This window comes from Plectropomus leopardus, chromosome 19, assembly GCF_008729295.1.
Source record: "Plectropomus leopardus isolate mb chromosome 19, YSFRI_Pleo_2.0, whole genome shotgun sequence".
NCBI lineage: Eukaryota > Metazoa > Chordata > Actinopteri > Perciformes > Serranidae > Plectropomus > Plectropomus leopardus.
This window is the reverse complement of record NC_056481.1, coordinates 26,678,468-26,699,185: the sequence shown is the minus strand read 5'-3', so window position 1 is coordinate 26,699,185 and position 20,718 is coordinate 26,678,468. Positions and strand designations below refer to the sequence as shown.

At 39.3% G+C, this 20,718-nt stretch overlaps 3 protein-coding genes across 3 annotated transcripts; 2 read left to right on the top strand and 1 right to left on the bottom strand.

Moving 5' to 3' along the window:
* The first annotated feature begins 299 nt into the window (after positions 1 to 299).
* On the top strand, positions 300 to 4,542 carry LOC121958424 (transmembrane protein 26-like). Its single transcript, XM_042507326.1, is given in 9 exon segments — positions 300 to 453; positions 456 to 486; positions 615 to 711; positions 814 to 864; positions 1,484 to 1,495; positions 1,549 to 1,575; positions 2,308 to 2,510; positions 2,619 to 2,698; positions 4,289 to 4,542. Coding segments are annotated over 9 exon segments (909 nt in total).
* Positions 4,543 to 5,762: 1,220 nt separating this feature from the next.
* Positions 5,763 to 10,518, top strand: cabcoco1 (ciliary associated calcium binding coiled-coil 1). Its single transcript, XM_042507414.1, has 6 exons — positions 5,763 to 5,828; positions 5,940 to 6,028; positions 6,595 to 6,764; positions 8,154 to 8,298; positions 10,056 to 10,128; positions 10,234 to 10,518. Exons 1-6 carry the CDS (start codon positions 5,763 to 5,765, stop codon positions 10,336 to 10,338), a joined length of 648 nt encoding a protein of 215 aa, XP_042363348.1. The 3' UTR covers positions 10,339 to 10,518.
* Positions 10,519 to 17,700: 7,182 nt separating this feature from the next.
* LOC121958941 (high choriolytic enzyme 1-like) lies at positions 17,701 to 18,492 on the bottom strand. Its single transcript, XM_042508127.1, has one exon. It carries the CDS (start codon positions 18,490 to 18,492, stop codon positions 17,701 to 17,703), a length of 792 nt encoding a protein of 263 aa, XP_042364061.1.
* Positions 18,493 to 20,718: the final 2,226 nt, after the last annotated feature.

Genomic DNA, 20,718 nt, shown 5'->3' with positions numbered 1-20,718 from the left:
TCTGATTCTTTGAGAATATATGTTCCTGATTGGAGCTGCTCTGTGAGACCTTTGACGTGTTTACTGTACACATCACAACAATTCAGAGTCAACAGCTGCATGATACTGCAGGCAGCTGACTCACATCATGATTGGCACAACACTGCAATTAACAGAGAGAAACACAGCAGTCAGGCAGGTAGCTGGAGGAGTGCCCCGGCTCATTTCCCCCTCTGAAACAATCAACTCCTTCAGACGTCTCACATATAACGCCTCCGTCTCCCGCAGCAGCCGTGGGTCATAACTCACACACTCGAGTCATGTTCTTCAAGTTCATTTGTGCTGTGCTCACCAGGTCTCTGTTTCTCCTCCTGTCCCTCATCGGAGTGTGGAGAGTGGTGCGGGTGAAGGACGATGGACTCTACTGGCTTCTCACCGGCCTCTATCTGCCTCTGGTGGGGGAGATGATCCTCACCTGAAGAGGAGGAGAGGGAAAGATTACAAATGGTATCAGCTAGACCTCCCTTTTTTATGTCAGCAAAACACATTCAGAATATTGAGTGAGAATGTAACTGGCTGCCTGTTATCTTCAGATTACAGCAATACTTGTGTACTGACATTTTATTTCCCCACAGGTTTTCTCCTGCCATCTTCCTCTTCCTCATCAGCATCATCCCATCATTATGGATTTTAGAGCTACACCACCAGGAGAACAAATCTGCTGACTCAAGGGTATCATCCATGTATTTGACTCTGTCATATTGTTTTATACTGAAAGTTTCATGCTAATATACTGCATTAACAGAGTCCTAAACTCTGTGTCTCTTATTCTAGTGTGAAAAACTGGACTCAACTGAAAACATTAAGAGCATTTTCAGACTTCAGGTAGGTTTCAGAACTGTGCAAATATTTAAATTTTTATTTTATTAAAAAAACATATTTTTCCTGAATATAGATTTAGTTAAAATAAGAGGGATATAAAGTTGACGTTCTTTGGTTTGATTATTTAACCATGCCCTTTTATTTCATAATATTTGCATGAGCTCTTTGAACCCTGAGCAAATTGGCTTTCTTTGTAAAACATGGAAGGAAGGCAATGAGCAACGGAAAAAGAAATGATCCAAACATTAGCAAAAAAAGTGAAAATATAAAAAAATATTGTGAAAATTAATAGTTATAACAATAATAATAATGACATTATTATTATTATTATTATTATATTCTTTAAAAAAGACAAGAAAGTGACCTGTAAAAAGTGCTTAAAAATCATAATAATTTTTTAACATAATTTTAAATATGTATACATATATGATCATTATAATTTTAGTTTCTCCCTAGCTTTATAATATTTTTAGCAGTATCCTATCATTTGGCAGTGGCAAATATAACTGTGTTGTAAAAGTAAGCTTACCTGTAGTTTCCCTAAATGTTTATAACAACTTTGTGTAAATTTATAGAAAGCTGTTTTGTGTTGAGAAACATACAAGTTTTTCAGTTATGGTAGAAGAACACTACCGTACTACAGTATTTTCTGCAGCTGTGTTTTTCTGTATCGTCACGTCTGGACAGCGGGGCTCTCTTCCTGTCCAGTGTCTGGTGATGCTGATTGACCTCAAAGAGGCTGTTGTACAGCTGCTGGTATTTTTCCTTCACTACAGCAGCGCATTCATACAGTGGCTGCCTTTAATGAAACAGCCGCCCTCAATCACAACAATCACATGCTCAACATGAAAAGTCCAGTCTGCACTGTGAATGGATGATGTTTGCTTCCCTATTTACACTCTTTCCACTCAGAATATCAGTAACCCTCAGTGCCTCTCCTTTCACTTTTACCTAAAACCAATACCAATAAGCAACTTGCTATGGAATTAGTAGATTTAAATTTAAAAAAAAAAAAAAAAAAAAGCTAGAGAAGAAGAGTGCTACAGTATATCTCATAACTGTATTTTTAAAATTATTTTACAGAAATATTCAATTTTTAAACTTTTTTTTCAGTATATTTTCCTGTTGTTTGTGGGGGGTTTTTTTTGTTTTGTTTTTTTTTTTGTACTTTCCAGTTTGTTTTTAGGTTTGCCTGTTTGGGTGTTTTGTGCTGGTTTTCAGGTCATTGTCATGAGTTTTTGTGCTTGTTTGTTTTGTTTTGTTTGTCACTAATTTCTTCCTTACTTCTGGATCTTCTTTTAATCCTAATTTGTTTATTGCCTTCTACCTTGAAATAAATCAAGCCAATTAGCCCAGGTCTAAAGGGTTAAAAACAAAATATAAAAAGTAAAGGAGTTACCTTTTATATGACTGTATGACTTTTTCCCATGTGGACACACTCCACAGGGGACATCTCTGTCCTCAGTGTGTGCCAACGACTGGATCCTGGCTTTGCACCAAATCCTGCTCATCTTACTGATCTTGGGAAAGTGGCTGCTGCCGGCCGCTGGAGAGCTGACCAGAGACCAGCTCTCCCAGTTACTGCTCATCTTTGTGGGCACAGCCGCCGACATACTGGAGTTCACCTCTGAGACACTATCTGATGTCAGGTGAGTAACAGGAACGGGGGGGGGGCAGGAAGGTGTTTCATTTCACATGCTGTCTTGTAAAACAATAAGGTGAAATTAAATGTGTGTGTGTGTGTGTGTGTATCAAAGGGACAGCAGTCCAGCTATGGTCTACATTATTTTGGCTGTGTGGACTTGGAGCATGCTGCAGTTTCCACTCCATCTCTCAGGTACGGCGGTAACACGGCTTGAAACGGAAATATGTATTCTGCTTTCTGCTAGCCTGGGAACCAGACACATCTGCGAGCTCATCTTTTTTATTTGGTCTGGCAGATGTTTTCTTGGTTAACCTCCCATTCAAACAGATTTCTAGTTGACCTGGCCCACGCTGGGCCAATCACTACTGTTTATTAAACCCTTTGAAACCTGAGCAATTGGCTTGATTTCTTTCAAAAACATGTGATTAGGGTAATGAGAATCTTAATAATTATTAACTATTAATTAATTATTATTAATTATTGAAAATCCTAAAATGAAGTTTTGAAAAAAAATGGCCCAAAAAATAGCCAGAAAAAATGAGTAAAAACTAATGAGAAACTTACCTGAAAATTAGCAACCAAAAAAACCTTTTTTTTCTTTTTTTCTGTGATAAATTTTAAATATATAATTAGAACAATTATAATATCTAATAATCTACCCCTAATTTTGTTGTCATTTTCTTGTCATCTTTACTATTTTGTTTTTGCATTTTTCCCTTTTCCCCATGTTTTCAAAAGAAATCAAACCAATTTTCTTGGTCCCAGAGATTTCAATTCTTGTGAAAGGCAGCACATCAAGACTGATGCTGATCCAGGCTCTAAAGGCGTGTTTGCTAAAATAACTGACAACCTGCGGAGCCTTAACCTTGTGCTCAACACAAAATTCATAACTGATGACGTCATTTTTGGCTTGTGCATCATTGCGCCAGGGACACAGCAGCAAGCATAAACTGAGCTTAGTGAAGAGGACAGCAGTTTATGCAGTTTTAATAACAACTGAGATGCCTGCAGCTGATGTGGGACTCTCTGTTTAACTACTACTTTCACATTCTGATGATTCAAATGGCAACACTCACTCATATGTTGATGGTACACATCACAGCTCATCTTTGCACACTGTAGTCTGTTTGCATTTATCCATCACTCAGCGACATCATGTGCTTCACTGCTCTAAATGGCTGTGGACCTATACACCTGTAAACTATCACAATCTAGATCAGTGATACCCATTATGGCCTGCAGGCCAAATCTGGCCCCCAGTAAAGTTCTGCTTGGTCCCCCACCCAATTTCTAATACACAATAAAAATAAAGTGATTCATAATGGAAATTGTTTTTTGTACTTTTAGTACACATAAGGTGTCAGAGTGCATAAACTATCATCAAAATAGAGCTTGTTTATTAAAAAAAGATAGAGGTCCTTGCTAAAAAATCCTAGAAATGGCAAAATATCTGAGAAATGTTCTAAAATCCTTGAAACATCCTGAAATCTGTGAAATTTCCTAAAACCCGTGAAATGTCCAAACATCCAAGAAATGTACCTGGAATTCTAGATACAGCCCTTTTTGGGTAATTGTTTTGTTCGTTTCAATTATCCTCATTTCCAGCAGCAAGAGACAGTTATTTCAGTAGTATATTTTATCTCGTGAATTGGTCGAGACCAAAAACAGCTCAAAGGTGAGTGCAGGGTGACCCAAACAGAAAAAATCTAACAGCAGATATTTTGGAAAAGCATATGCTTCCATGGATCCCTACCTAACTGATTTTCTCCTTTGTCTCAACAGTAATGCATCCTGCATCCTCAAGTGACTCCTCCGAGCCTGCGCCCTCTCTCCTCTCTCATCTCAGGACTGATATCTGGAGCACTATGGAAGCTTTGTTCATCCAGGATGGGCCCTTCCTGGTGGTCCGTCTCACTGTCATGATCTACTTCAAGGTGGTCCACCAGATGCTCATCTTCTTCACTATTAAAAACTTCCTGGTTGTCATTCTCAACATCTACCGGCTTTCTGTCCTCATCTGGGACAGGACCTCCTGACTATGGATGTAAGCGCTCTGCAGCAAGACTTTCCAACAAATAATTCCATAGTACTGCTTTGTTTAAACTCACAAATGATATTTTCTCTGCATCTAATGTAAAAAAATAAATTGTTGCAATTTTTATTGAGCTGTCAAAGGCGTTTTGACCTGGTTGACCCCTTCCTTCTGCTATATAAACTTTACTCTGCTTGTCTGGTAATGCATTACTTTGGTTTAGTTCTTTTCTTCATAATAGGAAACAATGCGTTGTTTTACCAGGAAGCATTCTCAGATATTAGTACAACAACTAGGTGTGCCTCAAGGCTCGACTCTGGTCCATTTCCATTTTTATTAACCCTTCGGAACCTGGGCAAATTGTTTGATTTCTGTCAAATACATCAAGAATGCAATTAGCAACAAAAGAAGGAACGACCCAAAAATTAGCATGAGATTAGTAAGTACAAGAAAATTACTTGAAAACGATCACAAAACAAGAATTAAATAAAAAAGGGTACATTTTAGAAAAAAATCTGAAAAACCTGAAAAAAATGCTTTAACCCCTTAACAGGCATTGCAACCGAATGGTAGACTTTTTTTTGCGATCAAATTGCTTCACTAAAACCTTGGTAAACTCCAGTTTAATTTTATACAAATGTTTGTATACTGTGCATTTTAATATTTTGATTATACTGTCATGCCTTTCAGTACTATTTTTATTATACTGAACTGATGATTTTTTTATACCATATATTTGTGTTGTTTTTAATACTAAATATTTATTATATGTATTTATTTTATATTCATTTTGGTTGGTTACAGATTTACAGATATTTACAGTTACAGATTTTTTTCCCGCTGGACTTTTCATTATCATCTACTTATTTTTTTTGTATTTATTATTATACGCCAAAAAAAAAAAAAACATATATTTTTCATATACAAAACAATAAAAGTCACAGAATGGAATTCATCTGGCTATAGGAAACATGGGCCGAAGGTTGTAAAACAGGAAATGAACGATGATCGATCAATCACGTGCTTAACATGTACTACACACGTACATCCCATGGTACATCCAAACAAACAGGCTCCAGTGAAAAAGAAATGCTTTCGATTAGGGAAAAAAAGAAAGAAAACAAAGTGTAACTCGACACTGGAAGGCCTCCTGTAAGCAGTTCTTTCAGGAACTGGAGCAGCAGTTTGATGGGCTGTTGGCATGGCAACGACAAGAGCGTCAACATGTCCGCTGGAGCGACACGTCGTGAAAAAAGAGAGCAACCAAAAGCCAAAGATAATGAGATACAGGTAAGAACCACGGAAGTTAAAAGAGAGCAATGACAGCAAAGATAATAACTGAGCAAGCTGCGTGTAAACTTTTCGACCTAACCAGAGCATGTGTTTCTTTTCCTCTCTAAGAAAGAGCAGAGTGTGATCCTCCAGTGGGAAGCTCTGCCGCCGCAGCTCATCCAGGAGCTGCTGAGCAAGAGTCTGGACCAGCTCCAGAGGTCAGTCACCTTACCGACAGACCCACTCTATGGGCAGACTCACCTCCCTGCTAGCTTTTACGCGCTAAACTTAACTGGCTAACATGATGCTAAAGGTTGTGCTGTGTAGTTCACACGCTCTGTGTAGTTTAATCCCCATTTTACATCTATTTAATTACAATGTTCATTGCATTTTGATTTTATTGTTATTTTTGAGAGGGGAGGGAGTGGTGCAAAAAGGGGGGGGGGGGGGGGGGGGGGGGGGGGGGAGTCCCTCCTATAGCGCTTTCAAGCTATAGGAGGGACTTAGGTTTGGTATTTTAGCTTTGATAAGGGGCATACAACTATAAGTGGATGTATTTTGTATTTATTGTATCACTTATTCTTTATTTTTTTTTATTTTTACATGAAATAAGAACAGCCCACACGTTCACCTAAAAGAAAGAAACGCCACACTGAGGACATGAACTCAGTCTCCTCATATGGCCCAGATGTTTCATCAGCATTTAAGTCACTTTTTCTGCATGCATAATTCATGCTGAACTGAAATAGTATTTATCCAGATCTGCTCTCTCTGTTGTCTGTAGTGAAGTAAAGGAGATTCTGGGCTTCAGGAAGTACCAGATCTCTATGAAAGAAGCTGCCCTGCTGGATTACTATGTCTGTGCTTTGTGGTGGGCCAAAGAGGCCGGCTTCAGCCCCACGCAGATCTCCTTCACCATGGCTGTGCTGCACAGGCTGCTGGAGAACATCAGAGGTGTGACTGCCACCCGCTCTCTCTGACAACTGTGCATTTCTCCCATTAATCTCCCCTCAGATGCTTATTATTGTAATCTTTCGTAACCCTAAAGCACTTTATAACCCTGCTATGGAAAGTGCCATATAAATGACATTTTATCTACCAACTAGATACATTAAATGCAGTATTTATGCCTTACATTAAAATATATCACAGTGCATAGTATACTGCTGTCTTCCTGACATTATCAGTCCTTTATCAGCCATTCCTGACAGCCATTGATTTCCATTCATTACTGTATGTATGAAAAAATAAGTCAACATTTATTGTTGAAACTTTTGTAAATGTGTTACAGTGTACATCAAGTCTGCATTGCGTCATTACTGTAGCATAGGGAGGGCAGTTAAAGTGAAGACTGATTTAGAAAAAACTCCACTCTGCATTAACATAAAAAGATAACACTGTCCGAGTCTGACAATAGATTTTTTTTACTGTAAAGACATGAATACCCACAGGGTACTGATGTTAACAACATTATTATGAAAATATTAAACTCTACAGGCATTTTAAACAATTTGTGTGTTTACAGCATGTAGGCCTACATCAGTGGTACTCAACTTGCATTGCTTAGGGGCCATGTTTGCAAGGGGCCGGTCACAGCAGCCCCATACATGTTTTTAGGAATTTAGGACATTTCTAGAATTTTAGGACTTTTCAAGGATTTTTTTAAGTTTCTAAAATTTAAGGTTTCTAAGATGCCAATACATTTCTCAGATTTCAAGACATTTCAAAGATTTTAGGACATTTCGAGGCTTTTTGGGATGTTTGTAGGATTTTAGGACATATCCGTTATTTTAGGACATTTCTAGGATTTAAGGACATTTCATGGATTTCAGGATTTCAGGAGAACGTTTGGAGGGCTTTAGGATTTTTAAGCCATTTCTTGGATTTTAGAAGTTTTTAATTTTAAATTTTAGGATGTATTTAGGATTTTACGATGTTTCTTGTATTCTAGAACATTTCTTGTATTCTGAACATTTCTAGGATTTTAGAATGTTTATAAGATTTTCTCAGATTTTAGGACATTTTTAAGATTTTAGTACATTTCTAGGATTTTAGAATGTTTCTAGGATTTCTAAGGTACAGATACAGAAACAGAACATTTTAAGTTTCATGCAGATATGATTTCTTTCGTGCTCATGAATGCAGGAATAATGTGACTTTAGCAGATTATTTAGTTGTTCCGTTTTTATAATTTTGTAGATATAAAAAAAAAAAATTGAATTTACTTTATGTCACTACAATACAGAAACGGTAGTTATTTAAGTGCAGTCGCGACATGAACACGTATCCTATCAAATATATCCGAATGACAGCACAAAATTTTGCTTTGTCATCATATTCCAGAGAAACAGATGGGTTTAGTGGAGAACGTGATGGAGTTCACTAAAGCCTTAAGTGCTGCCAGCCAGTGCTCTGCTGCAGAGAAAGACACCACTCCACTGCTGGACAGAGAGGACGCCACAGCGCTCATATATTACATTACAAACAGGTCAGAGGAATCCTTTACACACTCTCATATTCACCGGTTAAATCTACATAGGGATATTTTCAGGCTGTGTGACTGGTTCAGAGACACCTGAAAGGTTACATTCCCACTGTAAGTCCCTGCCAGCATGTCCATGTGGGCCCAGCGTGGGTCTTATGGGCTGGCATAAAACTGTGTCCATCCATTTGCTCGATGCAGGCCCTGTGTGGGTTATGGTAGTGAGCACTAACCTTTATTAACCTACATGGCTGACAACACATTCCATACAGATAGGTCCCAGTGTTGCACTGCACCCCAATTTTGCCCCATTAGTCTCAAAAAGAGGTCCTTCAGATCACTGTGTGCATGAGCTCCACATGTAACATACATTACGTTCAACAACAACATGGGATACAGTGTGAGGAGCTGACAGACACATCTTTATGCCCCGCTCTTACTGACAGTGTGGGGGGTGGACATGTTGACTGGCTTCCTTCTGGAGAAACTGCTGTCACATGCTGACGAGCTGTCACAGCATGTTTAGTAACACAGCATGGTGGGAAAACAGAACACATCCACAGCTTCTCAGTAGATTTCACAATCAGGACAATTTAAGGAAATGATGATGCAAATATTAAAAAAATAAAATAAATAAAAGTCCTAAAATCAGAATGTCCTAAAATACATATAATAAATATTTTTAAAATCCCAGAAACATCCTGACATCCTAGAAATGTCCAAAAATCAAAGAAACATCCTACAATCAAAATGTCCAAAAATCGTAAAAATGTCTAAAAATCGAAGAAACATCCTAAAATCCTAGAAATGTCCTTAAAATCCAGGAAATGTTCTAAAATTCAAGAAATGTTTTAAAATCCCAGAAACATCCTGAAATCTAAATGTCTGAAAATCAAAGAAATATCAACAATCAAAATGTCTTAAAATCCTAAAATTGTCCAAAAATCCTAGAAACATCGTAAAATGCTGTAAATGTGTTAAAATCAAAGAGATGTCTTGGATTCCGAAAATTGTTCTAAAATCCTAGACATGTCTAAAAATCCAAGAAACATCCTCAAATCCTAGAAATATCCTAAAATCCTGCAATTGTCCTAAAATCCTTAAAATGTACTAAAATCCTACAAATGTATAAAATCCAACAAATGTCCTAAGCTTCTAGAAATGTTCTAAATATTTATCAATGTCCCAACATCTTAGTAATGTCCTAAAATTAAAGAAACATTCAAAAATTCTACAGATGTTCTAAAACCCTGTAAATGTCCTATAATCCTAAAATGTCCTTAAATGATTGTCATTATTGACTACATTAGTATGTTTTTATTAGTAGATGTAGAAAATTATTTTTTTTAAAAAGCGAGAGAAAACCATCTAGAGGAAAAAACTAAGGAAAAACTGTATGTATGATTTTTACAGATTTGAAAAGATTTGATTTTTAAGCACTTTTTGCAGGTCATTTCCCTGTTTGTTTTTTGAAATTTTGCTTTCTTTTTTTAACAAATTTGCAGGTTCTTTTCTTGTTCTTTTTATTAGTTTATTGCTCATTCTGGGTCATTTCTTACCACATTTCTCAATGAAATCAGGCTGATTTGCTCAGGGTCTCAGAGGGCTAAATTACAGCCAGTATGTTATGGTATAGTTGTATGACTTTAGACAGATATGTAGCTCTGTAACAGCTCTATAACAGCTCTGTGCTGGTGTAGGCTTTATTGTGTCTGAATAATGAAGGAGATGGCAGCCGACCCTGTGTGTTCTGTCGGCTGCAGCCTGTTTCAGAAATACAGAATCTACGAGCTGCTCTTCACCACATCCAGAGAGGAGCTACTGACGGGCACACGGGTGAGGGAGCCTGTTACCTCTGTCTGTGTGTGTGTGTGTGTGTGTGTGTGTGTGTGTGTGTGTGTACATGCATTTAAATAATATCTGAAACTTGCTGTTTTCCAGAGGACAGTGGAGGTGTTGGGCTGTCAGGATGCTCTCACTCCCCTGGAGGAAGGCATCCCCACTCACCTCTTCCTCCAGGAAAACAGCTGTGGGACAGAGAAATGAAAAGGTGATGATGGACAGATGGATGGACAGACAGCCTCAGTGTGAGCTGGGACTTGTGATTCCTCTGTTGTCCACAGCAGGGCGTCATCTGTCTGTGCAATCACACAGTACATAAATAGTCCGTGTCATGTTTGTCCTCAGTTTTGCTTTGTTTCTGTATCATTCACACAACCCATGTTTTTAGACTGACTCACCAAGATAAAATGACAAATAAATGAAGTGATAATTAACTCTTACGTGCTTTTCATTCTTCATTTTTTGATCATTTTGGCTGTGTTCATGCATAAGGCATACATTTTGGTAAGATTGTGTATTTTGTTTAATCTTGGAATTTCCTGCTCAACTCCTACAATAAGTCTAAAACACACTTTGCAAACTAAATTGTTACATTCACTGTTAAGTGCAAAGAATGCACCATTGAAACCCATTCAAACGGACATTTTTGATCCATCATTGCAAGTCGATGGAGGAGAAAAAAAACCCCATAGAAATAAATCGATATTTTATGAAGCACTAAGGATCAGTTGGAATCTTATGTCCCCAAAATTAAATTGTAATTATTTTGGCAATATCTAAAATCAGAATAAGATCTCCTTTAGCTACACTGAATATACAGTATGTAGTTACTATATTTGACCGTTGTACAGACACACTGTTAACCTCACCAGAGTCAGTTTATATTAATAATGCAGAAAAGAATGCATGGATTTCAGATGGGATTTTACACCTGTGAATTATGTATAAGCTTATATGTTTGCATTCCACGCATAGTGTTGCCAAAGAGCACAGGCATTTCAGGAGTGTTGCTGTGAGGTCAACTTTACAATGAGGTTTTAGTTCAATCTAACCGTGAGGAAAATCATAACATCTGATAAAATGTAAATCCAAGGTCAAAACAATCAGACTGTGTTATTTTTCTTGATATTGAGTCATTTCACATGTTGAACGCAGATGAGTCAGCAGTATGCTTTCACTTATTGTCCGTGGTGTTTTTGCTGTGGAGCTCCATGTGGTGCCCTGGGTGCTCTCAGCCCTCCTTTCAGCGCGATGTTTCAGCTGGACTTCTGTTTTTAGCCGGTGCTGTTTCTCTCTGCATCCTCTCTGCCTCTCCTCTAGGATCTGTGGTAATAATAATCACTACATGTTTTATTTAGAAAGCTTTTATCCAGACACAATCTCAAACTGCTATGAGGAAAGAAGGCTCAAATAGGAAGAACTCTCTGTCAGTGTGAGTTGGGAGGATATTTGTGTTTCCTGGGATTCCAACTCAGCATGTGGCTGTCTTTATTATACCTCTTTGATATGGTTTACCCTTTGAAACCCAAGCATCAAACCCAAGGTTTGATTTCTTTTGGAAAGAGGGCCATTAGCAATTTAACAAACTATGGCCTCCAAATTACCAAGCAAAAAAGAGAGAGAGAGAGAGAGAGAGAGAGAGAGAGAGAGAGAGAGAGACAGAAATAGGGGAACAAAGAAAAAAAGAAAAGTTAAAAAGGAGACAATTAACTTAAGAAAGTGCCATAAAACAGACAAATAAATAAAACTAATTTTAATAATTTCCTTGCAGCTACTTTTACTTTTTTGTCATCTTATTACCTGAAAATAATAATATAATATATATAATATATTATATATAATAATAATAATAATAAATAATATATATATACACGACACAGACTCCATACATGTTTTTTTTCTTTAAATAATCAATCAATAAATCAAATCATTATTAAATTATTAGACAGGCAGACATATATATATATATATATATATATATATATATACATAATTTGCTTATTGCCTTTCCCCCATGTTAAAAGAAATCAAGTCAGTTTTCTCAGGTCCCAGAGGTTTCAAGGCTTGTGAAAGGCATCAACAAAACTGAACCAGGTTCTAAAGGGTTTAAAGTAATTAAAAAAAAAAATGCTTAGCCCATATACCAGCCTGAAGTTTATTCAGCTGTCAGAAAAAATGTTATTGCACCAGAGAATCTAAATAAAAGTATTCATATTTTATTCATAATGTTATTAAAAAGCTGAAATCAAAACCAGAAATTTCATTTGGCATGTTTGGGTGATGCAAGACAGTCGAGAATGTGATGCAGTGCTGCTGGAGCTGTGTCACTCTCACTAATGTTCATTCATGCTGTTTTATGTTGCACTCTTTGCTGAAAAACCTCATTGCAAGTTAGTTCCTTACCCGCCTCAGTGATAAGTAAAATCTGTATTTTTATTTTTATTTTTTTAGATAAAATGTTTTTCTCACTGTGTTTGTTTTTGGTATTGACTTCATCTGTAATGAAGGGGAAGGGTGTGTGTGTGTGTGTGTGTGTGTGTGTGTGTGTGTGTGTGTGAGAGAGAGAGAGAGAGAGAGAGAGAGAGAGAGAGAACCATAGCCTATGGTGTGAACAGTTGTGAGATATAGTCTGCCATCTTCTGGCCAACAGCACACATTGCAGAAACACTGAATATCATGACAGTCTGGGTTTTCTTTCCATGAATGAAGTCAGTGAATGGACAAAAGCAGAAGAAACTATGAAAAATAAAGTATGAGTTGAATAATGCAGAATAATGCTTGACCCTTTGAAATCTGTGCAAATTGGTTTGATTTCTTTCAACAAATGTAAACACATGGGAAGAAGGCAACGAGCAACTTACCATAAACATGGTCCAAATTAGCAAGTTCAACTAAAACACAAGAAACTTGCGCTCCAGAAAAGGATAAGCACTCAATGAAAAACCTAGAGTCACTAATCAGCAATTATGGCTTAAATGTAAAGGCCAGAGAGCAGTAATAGAAAAGTCAGGGAGCAGTGAAGACTAACACGTCTTTGGGGTCAGGTGGGAACCCCCTTTCATCAGTGTTTCACCTAGTTGGTCCCACAACACCTCCAGGAGGCTAGGCAGTGAACTCTGGCATTTAAAAGCCACTCCCAGCTCTCACTGCTCCTACGCAGCCCAAACAGCCCTGCCGCCTTCGACAGACCCAGACTCGTTTATGCGAGCTCCAGGTAGTGGCAATACCACATGGCAGTACCACATGGCTATCACAGATACAAGGCTAAGCTACACTACTACAAAGCTATCACAGATACAAGGCTAAGCTTAGCTACAACATGGCTATCACAGATACAAGGCTAATGCTAAGCTTAGCTAGCCACACTAGCTAGGCTAGTTATAACATGGCTATCACAGCCCAAACAGCAATGCCACCTTCCAATAGACCCAGGCTCCGTTTAAGCGAGCTCCCGGTATTGACCGTGCCGATGCTACCTTCCCTAGCACATCATCACACTTACTTTACAATTTGATTTTGTGCAAGCTTCAGGTAGTGACAGTACCACATGGCTATCACAGATGCAAGGTTACGTTACTACATGGCTACCACAGATGCAAAGCTAAGCTAAGCTAACACATGGCTATGCCCAAGAGGCTAAACTCAGAGCTAGCTAAGCTAGCTAGGCTGGCTATCACAGCCCAATCAGCAATGCCACCCTCAACAGACCCAGGCTCCATTTATGCGAGCTCCAGTGGTGAAAAAGGGAAATAAGGATGAATTGGCAGAATTAGCACTTGGGTGGCAGCATGGTCTTACACAAACAGGCCACTCCCACTCCTAAATGCCCTCACACTTCCTGGGTTTTCTCCTGAGAGACTGATTGGTGGATCTCTCCACTTGATCTCAAGGAGTTGTCCGTTCAGTGGGTCCGCCTGCTGGTCCCTAACTACCATTGTTTCTTCTAATCCAAATCAACTGACTGGATTTAACTGCTTCATCTGACGTTTCCCTCACTGTCTTCCTCAAACTCTGTCCCTGCACTCCCATTTCCCCAGGAGCAAGATAGCTGATCCTGCTACAAAAACTTATAGTAAAATTAGTAAAAAGTTACAAGAGAATTGCCTCAAAACAAGCAAAAGAAAGAAAGAAAAAAACAATTAAATGAATGAAGTGCTAAAAAAATGAATTATATAGATTTTTTTATGCAGGTCTAACATAATTTTACATATTTAACTATAAGAATTACAAATAAAAGTTTTCTGAACATTTTGCTCTTTTTTGATGATAGCCAATAATTTCCCCACATCTTATGTGGCTTATTGCATTTTTCCCATTTATTTAAAAAAAAAAATCAGACCTATTTCCTCAAGCTGAAATGCCAAATCTGGTGCCCCTCAACCCTTCTGTAATTCACTTTTATTTATTATTATTATTATTATTATTATTATTATTATTATCCTGGTCGCTATTATTATTATTATTATTATAAAGTGATTCACACTGGCGGGGTGGCTGTATGGGGGAGAAAAGTTAGGACGATTAGAAGGGACCATGACTGACAGGGGTCCTTACAAATATAAGAACATTAAGAATTATTTTTCTGGAGAAAATGATTAACATATGTTTTTTTTTCCTTTCTTTGTTTTTGGGGTGAAAAAAGTAAACATTATCCAGAAAGCCGGTGTATCGCCTCTGCCCTCTGTCTTCTCAGGAAATAGATTGGTGCACACACCTGGCAATAACAGGACCTGCTAGCAAAGTGAAGTTGGGAGTGTTGGCGGAGCTAAACATGTGAGCTTCTAAAAGAAAACTTTGTCTACCAAAAACCAAAAGTAGCAGGAGAGAGAAAAAAGAGGGTGACAGTGTGTCTCCTTGTTCTTTACAAGGAAAGGTGAGCCACTGCGAATGATGGAAATGAACCTTAGTCCAGAGTGCAATATGCTAGATTTGCTCCACTAAAATTAATTAATTTCTTAACAGAAAATTGTGTTGACATTTTGCTCCTCTTTTAACCTCTTTTTAAATCAATTGTCTCCGTCCCTGCCTGGTTTCAGGCCAAAGTCCAGATGCAGCTTCATCCTCAGCAACCCTGTCTCCTCTCACATCCCCCACCAATGGACCAGCCCGACTCGCAGCTGAAGAAGTAGGTGAGCAGCACTCTGTCAGATCACATGTCAGCTGACAGGAACCAAAAGTTTGGTTATGATGTTATTATATCACCTGTGTTGGAAGAAGCGCTTAGATTTTTATTTTTATTTTTATTGAAAGTTTAAATACCGCAGTCTAAAAATACTCAACTACAAGTAAAAGTCCTGGATTAAAAATGTAATTTAGTAAAAATTTAAAAAAAAAGGTTCTATTAGCAACATGCACTTCATTTTGCAAAAGTAAAAAGTAGTCATTATGAAGACTGGCTCCTTCTAGAGTATCATAACTATCCATCCATCCATCCATCCATTTTCTTGCGCTTATCCGGGGTCGGGTCACAGGGGCAGCAGCCTAAGCAGGTAAGCCCAGACTTCCCTCTCCCCAGCCACTTCATCCAGCTCTTCTCAGGGGATCCCGAGGCGTTCCCAGGCCAACGGAGAGACATGGTCTCTCCAGCGTGTCCTGGGTCTTTCGCGGGGTCTCCTACCAGTGGGACATGCCCTGAACACTTCACCACTTTTACCAGCAACCGGGAGGTATCCTAATTAGAGCCAACTCATCCGGTTCTTCTCAACGCGGAGGAGCAGCAGCTCTAATCCAAGCTCCTCCCCGGATGACTGAGCTTCTCACCCTATCTCTAAGGGAGAGCCCAGCCACCCTACGGAGGAAGCTCATTTTGGACACTTGTACCCACGATCTTATTCTTTCGGTCACTACTCAAAGCTGGTGACCAAAGGTGAGGTTAGGAACAAAGATTGACAGGTAAATCGAGAGCTCCTTCCCCACCAGAGAGGTGACATTCCACGTCCCTAGAGCTAGCTTCTGTAGCCGAGGATTGGACCGCCAAGGTCCCCGTCTTCGGCTGCCGCCCAACTCACACAGCACCCGACCCCTTTGGCCCCTCCTATGGGTGGTGAGCCCACAGGAAGGAGGTCCCACGTAGCCTCTTCAGGCTGTGCCCGGCCGGGCCCCATGGGTAAAGGCCAAACCCCTCCAGGACATGCAAACCCCTCCACCACGGTAAGGTGGTAGCTCAGGGAGGGGGTATCATAACTATGCAAAAATTATTTCTGTGATCATTTGATCATAACGTGGGCTCCTTAGGTAATGATAGAAAATGAAATGATTCTGTTTGCATGTTGGTGGTAATTTGTCAGTGTGTAGATACTTTGTTTTTGCGTTGAGAAAAATCAGTGTGTGTGTACATATATAATATTTGTGTGTGTGTTTGTGTGTGACCGTGTGTGTGTGTGTGCGTATGTGTATGTGTGTGTGTATATACACACAAGTATCACAATCACAAGCAAGTATAAGTGTAAAATAAATGTAGTGGAGTAAAAAGTCCAATACTGAGGTAGAGTCATTTAAAGGTTTCTGTTTGTTGGTTGGGTGCTGATGGTTTGGTTCCAGGACTCTCGTGGCGGTGGGGCCCAGTGTCATATCTTTTCATATGACCGTGTGTGTAGACAGGTGACTGTGACAAACAGTGTGTGTTTCCTATTAATAACCAAGTCTATGGTGGGCAGCCATAGTCTAATTTGTCCCTCCATAGTCTCAATTAGGAGCAGTATTAAAATATATACACTGTTCTGTAAGACAAAGAAATATTACATCCTGTGTGTGTGTATATATACAGTATATATATATATATATGAACCTACAACTATAGTGTTATAGCCTATATTTTATGTTATGTTCATATGAGTGTTAACAGGGTTATTTACATTTCAGTGGGTTGTAAAGCTAGTTTTCCAAGTACATTGTAGCACACAATAGTCAGCTTCAATTAAATAAAATGCTTTTTCAACAAAATAACAGCTAGTGAAATACTAACTGGCAAGTAAGTTCTAAAAAACTACCAGCCAGCTGATGTCAAAAAAAGAAAACAGCTGACTATAATTATAATAATCACAACAGCATATTTGAAATTTTATTACAGAATTATTGTAATTTTTAAACACATTTTCCAGGTCATATGTTTTTTGTTTTACTTTCTTTTTTCTTCATAATAATATTAATAGCAATATTTTTTAGGTAATTTCCTTTTTTTCCTTTTCCTGATTTCTTGCAAATTTTTGGGTCATTTCTTATGTTCTTCCCATAATTTTGATGGAAATCTGGCCTAATTGTGCAGGGGTTAAAAAAATGGACATGCAAAGAATGACTGACATTGAGAACAAAGCATCAAAGGTGTGGAGGGAAATTAAGAGGGACAGATGGCAGAATCAAAGAGAAGAATGAAGACAGACAAATTCTGCTTATTGTCTTTACTTTTATTCAGTTTGCATGAAATTTTAGACGTGAGGGAAAGAAATCTTTAGCTGCTGATATTTGCAGGTTCTAGTAGTTGTTGATGAAGTACAGAAAACTAAAAAAATGTTTTTGTTGTTTTACTGAATGATAATTTTGGATCAGAGAGGATCAGAAGTTTTGTTGTTAGCATTCATACAGCATGTTGATCCTCATGATGTCCCAGTAGGACATGCCCTGCCTCTGGCCGATGTGGACGTTGGGGTCGGGGATAGGGGTGATGGAGTCCTTGCCATACTGGATGGAGAAGGCCGTTCTTCCATAGTGCATGATGGAGGAGTAGTCGTAGGGAGTGTTGAGGTTGTTGGTGCTCTGCTTGTAGAAGTTGTAGGCCATCTGCGGCCCGATGTTCTCCCAGTTGATCCTGACGTAGCTGTCGCGGTCGCTCCTGGTCTGCTCGTGCTGGAAGCCCAAAGCGTGGTTGATCTCGTGCTGGATGATGCCGTGGTAGAGGCAGCCCTGCCTGTTGAGAGATAGCACCTGTCTGCCTCCCGCTCTGCCCAGAGCCGAGAAACAGCCGGCATGGTTCTCGATGCTGATGTAGTCGTACTCGTCCTGGCGGGGGACGAAGCGGAGGCAGGTGTAGCTGTGGTAGGTCTGCATAGCGTAATCGATCAGCTGCCTCTCCCAGCTGCTGAACTCGCTGCTCACGGTGAAGGGGATCATCACGAGGCCGTTGGAGGCTTTCCTCCACAGACAGTTCTGGGACCAGCACATCATGGCGTTTCTGCGTCTGGGAACCAAAAGGTCTCCCTCCAGCAGGATCTCATTGGTGGCGTTGTTGATGGTCAGAATCATGGTGCCGATGTCGGCGCTGTCTTCTTTGTCCACATCAGCTCCACTTCCTTCCTCCATGAGAGGGAAGGCCTGAGAGAGGCCGAGCAGGAGCAGGAGGAGCAGGCTGACGGAGGGAGTCATCTTCAGAGCAACTCTGCTGGTTGCTGTTGACGCTTGATGTTTGACTCGGTTCAGTCCAGACTCTTTATACTCTGCTCTGCAGGTGTGTCTACAGGAGGATTATGGGTTGGGATCCAAACTGCTAAGCCTTAAAAAAACTCCTCAGGGAGGACTCCACAGACAAGCCCACTGTTTCAACATGGTTTGTTATCTGTGGTCATGAAATGGATGAATGCAGAGGCACACACTTCATTAGACATCTGAGATTGTCTTTGGCTAAAAAGACTTCATGAGGCAGGTTTCCTTTACAGATTTGCACAAAACTTTATTGATATTTTTGAAATGTCGATGTCGAAAACACAATGTCGAGATTCCATTGAGTGATGTTCTGTGACTTCTCCTCTGGTAATAACATCCCAAGAAGTATGGCGATGGATGTTGAAAACATTAGGAGTTTTATTTCAATTACAGCCACAGTACTAGCCGTCATTATTTCCAATACAAGGCTACATGGGCGTGTTATGGAGCCATAATGGAATGGCAAGCCCCTTATATGTGGGAGCGGCCATGTTTTAGGGGTTTCTTGGCATTGATAGTCCAGGATTACACAGAGGAATTGTGGATTCAAAACTCATGCATGATTCACTCAACTTTTAAAGAGTTGAGCGAATCATGCATACATGATTCGCGCCACCACTCTAAAAACGCCTTGGAGACATATCAGGAAGAACAGTTGGGAGTGCTTGTGTGCACGTAGCCAAAATTGACAATGACGCATGGTGCAACTCCATGCCTTGAGCAGAAAAGTAGAAAATATTTTAACTTACAGGCATGCCCAATGAGCAAGAGAGGAGCGCCCGACAGGTATACTGTGCCAGAGGGAAACAATGGTTTTGCTGGTGACGCTTTTCTTGCATTGTCTAGCGACGCCTCTGTGATTGGCCCCTGATGCAGTGCAATAACACCTCTTGTAGCACCTGCTGCATTGTGCCATGTGACCTATGAAAGCCAAAAAAAGTGTTTCCATTGCAGCTTTACCAAATATGGTGTTTTCTAATCACCTGAAATACCGCCTCATGCGAGCGTAAAAACCCTTTTGAGAAAATTTGAAATTGTGTGTTTCCATTAGGCGTATTTTATATTCACAATTTAAATTTGGGAACACCCATATGCATCAACAGAGGAAATATAAAATAAATGCCTAATGCCCTCCCATTCAAAAGTGGCGAATAGTCAGAGCTAGTGTCTTTACAACCAATTTATGTGGATTGTGAACGTGTGGAGTTGTGGCATGTAGTGAATAAGTGTTTTGAGCGGTCTGTAGACTGGAGAGGTGCGATATAAATGTAAGTGCATTTAACCAATTCCATGTGACATGTCACAGCAGGAAAAGCTCAGCGGCTTTGGTTTCAAGGCTCTGGTGTTATGCATGTTGGCTCACTGTAACCACTGGCAGACGCTATTGTGACATCAAAGCTTGTGAAGCGCACTATTTCAGTTCATTCTGTTGAAACATTCTACTCTCCTGTTTGTGTCAAAGCACATTTTAATACCCTATGTTTCCTGAATTTAATGTGTTGCGGTAGGTGAGGGATATTCAACTTGCTTTGCTCTGGGGCCACTTTGCAAAATGACTGGAGTCTAGGGGCTAGTCCCAGCAGCCCCAAACATTTTAAGAACATTTCTAGGATTTAAGGACATTTCAAGGATTTCAGTACATTTCCAGGGTTTTGGGATGTTTCTCTGATTTTAGAACATTTCTAGGATCTTAAAATGTTTCTCAGATTTTAGGTCATTTAGGATTTTAAGGCGTTTCTAGGATTTTAGGTCATTTCTGGGGAACATTAAGAACATTTCAATGATTTAAGGACATTACCAGTATTTTAAGACCTTTTCTGGGACTTTAGGACAGTAGGGTCTTAAAACCCTCCACTGGCCTTTTCTGATAAACAAGGTCTATTTTGTTGTTGTTTTATGCACTCTGGTAACTAATGTATACTAAAAGTACAAAAACAATTCCCAGTGTGAATCACTGTATTTTTACTGTGAATTAGAAAATGGTTGGGTTAGCACCCAGCACCCTATCAAGTGCCAAATTTGAATTTGCGCTACGGGCCGTCAGTCGAGTATTACCGCTGTTGGCTGTTTGTTATGTTGTTGAGGTAGCCATAGTTTTACACAGATAGCTATGAAGGATGTCATTTTAAGCAGACATGTCATGCTTATTTCATAGTTTAAAAATGGCAT

Excerpts from the sequence above, each read along its gene's own strand:
- cabcoco1 (XM_042507414.1), top strand. The coding sequence starts at position 5,763 with ATGTCCGCTGGAGCGACACGTCGTGAAAAAAGAGAGCAACCAAAAGCC. Across the intron at positions 6,029-6,594 it reads AGTCTGGACCAGCTCCAGAG|TGAAGTAAAGGAGATTCTGG; the intron begins GTCAGTCACCTT and ends TGTTGTCTGTAG. Across the intron at positions 8,299-10,055 it reads ATATATTACATTACAAACAG|CCTGTTTCAGAAATACAGAA; the intron begins GTCAGAGGAATC and ends TGTCGGCTGCAG.
- LOC121958941 (XM_042508127.1), bottom strand. The coding sequence starts at position 18,492 with ATGACTCCCTCCGTCAGCCTGCTCCTCCTGCTCCTGCTCGGCCTCTCT.